The sequence below is a fragment of the Colobus angolensis genome, unplaced genomic scaffold (genome assembly GCF_000951035.1).
Source record: "Colobus angolensis palliatus isolate OR3802 unplaced genomic scaffold, Cang.pa_1.0 Scaffold151, whole genome shotgun sequence".
Lineage (NCBI taxonomy): Eukaryota > Metazoa > Chordata > Mammalia > Primates > Cercopithecidae > Colobus > Colobus angolensis.
The window spans coordinates 2,710,100-2,712,234 of record NW_012114611.1 but is presented as its reverse complement, the minus strand read 5'-3'; the positions used below and the strand labels follow the sequence as shown (position 1 = coordinate 2,712,234).

At 43.6% G+C, this 2,135-nt stretch overlaps 1 protein-coding gene across 1 annotated transcript; it reads right to left on the bottom strand.

Annotated features, from left to right (window-relative positions):
• Window positions 1–518: 518 nt before the first annotated feature.
• Window positions 519–1,436, bottom strand: LOC105507692 (olfactory receptor 8S1-like). The gene has a single exon (XM_011936294.1). The coding sequence runs from the start codon at window positions 1,434–1,436 to the stop codon at window positions 519–521; it is 918 nt and encodes a 305-aa protein (XP_011791684.1).
• Between the last annotated feature and the right edge of the window lie 699 nt (window positions 1,437–2,135).

Below are 2,135 nucleotides of genomic sequence, written 5' to 3'. Positions count from 1 at the left end.
AGTCCTGAGAGAGTAAATGATCTGGCAGTGACCATGTGCCCATTTCTGGACCAGTCACTGTGCCAGGAAGAACGAGTGAATAATGACAGGGGTGGGGGGTAGGGAGGTGAGGGTGGAGAGGATTTGGGGATTCCATGATTAACAGTGTCTCTTGGAAGCATATTGAACCATGGAGTTCAGTTATTAGAGGAATGGTAGAGGTAAGCTGAGCAGACCATAACAATGTTTACCATAGTGTGTGTAACAAATACATATCTTTGTAAAAAAAAATTGCTAAGCGAGAGCTTTATCTTATCCATCTTCCTCTGACTAAGACTGAACTGGTATCATCCCAAGAAAATAATTTTCCACCTTTTCTTCAGTATTTTTCAGAAAAGGTAAATTTTCCATCTTAAGTATTTTTCAGAAAAGGACCTTGCAGATCCTGACATCAAGGAATTATCCTAGTGTCCAGGCACTGCTTATTGCAGTTTTATCCAGTTCCCTCATCACTCTAATTTCTTAAGTCTATTGAAACACTAGAAATATTTTCTCAATGTTCTTCTCACAGCTGCCTTCACCTCCCTGTTCTTCAGGCTGTAGATGAGGGGATTCAACATGGGAGTGATCACGCTGTACTGCAAGGAGAAGATCAACTCTTGAATGGATCCTGAATCTGGCATGAAATAGCGGAGTAATCCAGAGCCATAAAAGAAAATCACTGCAGTGAGGTGGGAGGAGCAGGTGGAGAAGGCTTTGCTTCTGCCTGTAGTGGAGCTGATCCTCAGTATAGTGGACAAAATGCAAATATAAGACAAGAATATCACGAGAAAATTTCCAAAGAAATGCAGGATGCTGGAGCAGAGCAGGGTGGTAAAACTTGCAGACACATCAGAGCAAGACAAAGGATAGAGAGAGGGCAGCTCACAGCTGAAGTGGTGGATATTTTCAGCCTCACAGAAGTCTAAATTGAGAGCTACAAGGATATGGACGAGGGCATCCAGAAAAGCCAAGCCCCATGAGCCCCCCACCAGCCCTGCACACAGCTGTCTGTTCATCACTTGGCCATAGAGCAAAGGAGAGCTGATGGCAACATAGCGGTCATAGGCCATCACAGCAAGCAGGCAGGATTCAGTGCCTCCAGTGGCAAACACGAAGAAAACCTGAGCCATGCAGCCCTCTACTGAGATGGTTTTCTTCTCAGACAGGAGGTTCTCCAACAGCTTAGGTACAGTGACAGAGGAATGGCAGAGATCCAAGAAGGACAATTGTCCCAAGAAGAAGTACATGGGTGTGTGGAAACAAGAATCAGCATTAACCACCACCAGCAGCAGCAGGTTTCCCATCACAGTCAGGAGGTAAATCACCAGGAACAGCACAAAGAGCAGAGCTTGGGTCTGGGGGCCAGCAGACAGCCCGAGGAGGACAAACTCGGGGACAACGCTGTGGTTTCTCATTGCCTTCAGTATTTTATTTGGAATGAGATAAATAAATTGAGTGAAGCCTCTTCTTATGCCTAACAAATATTTAAGTGTTTTAACCCTCTTCTCTATTCACAAAGTTTCTTGCTTACCCAAACATTCATATGCAGAAATGATAAACTACTCTGTCCCTAGATTTCCTAAACACATGATCATCTTTTCTGCAAGACCCCAACCTTAGATTCTGTCTCTCTCCACCTTTGTGTTCTTTCTTTAATGATTCAGAGTTTGTTGTTGCTGTTGTTTTATTATTAAGGCTACTAGAGAGTGTTTGTAAACTATTGCTAATGATCTAATAGAGAGGGAGAGATTGAAGGAAAAATAAGATAAAAATTGCAGAAATGGTGTCTCTGAGGGTGTGAGAGCAGAAGTAGAGCATGGCCTTAGGTGGGAACATGTTTGCTTCATCCTTCAGACAGCGTGAGGCTAGCAGATTTGGTGTTGGGGAGGAGGCAATTTCCATCCAGTAACTTTTACCTTTTCAATAAATACTTAAGTGAAGTCAGTCATGGAAGGTGAAAGGAGATAGCAATTGGAGAATTGCAGAGCACAGAGAAAGGGAAATAATCAGAGAGAAGGCAGTACAGAGAGACCTCCGATGCTCTGTAACTGATGATGAGAAACTGTTGGTCAATATGGGAACACACTCCAGTCATAATCCCCATGCCCCCGTTT

Coding starts and splice junctions, on each gene's coding strand:
- LOC105507692 (XM_011936294.1), bottom strand. CDS start 1,436: ATGAGAAACCACAGCGTTGTCCCCGAGTTTGTCCTCCTCGGGCTGTCT.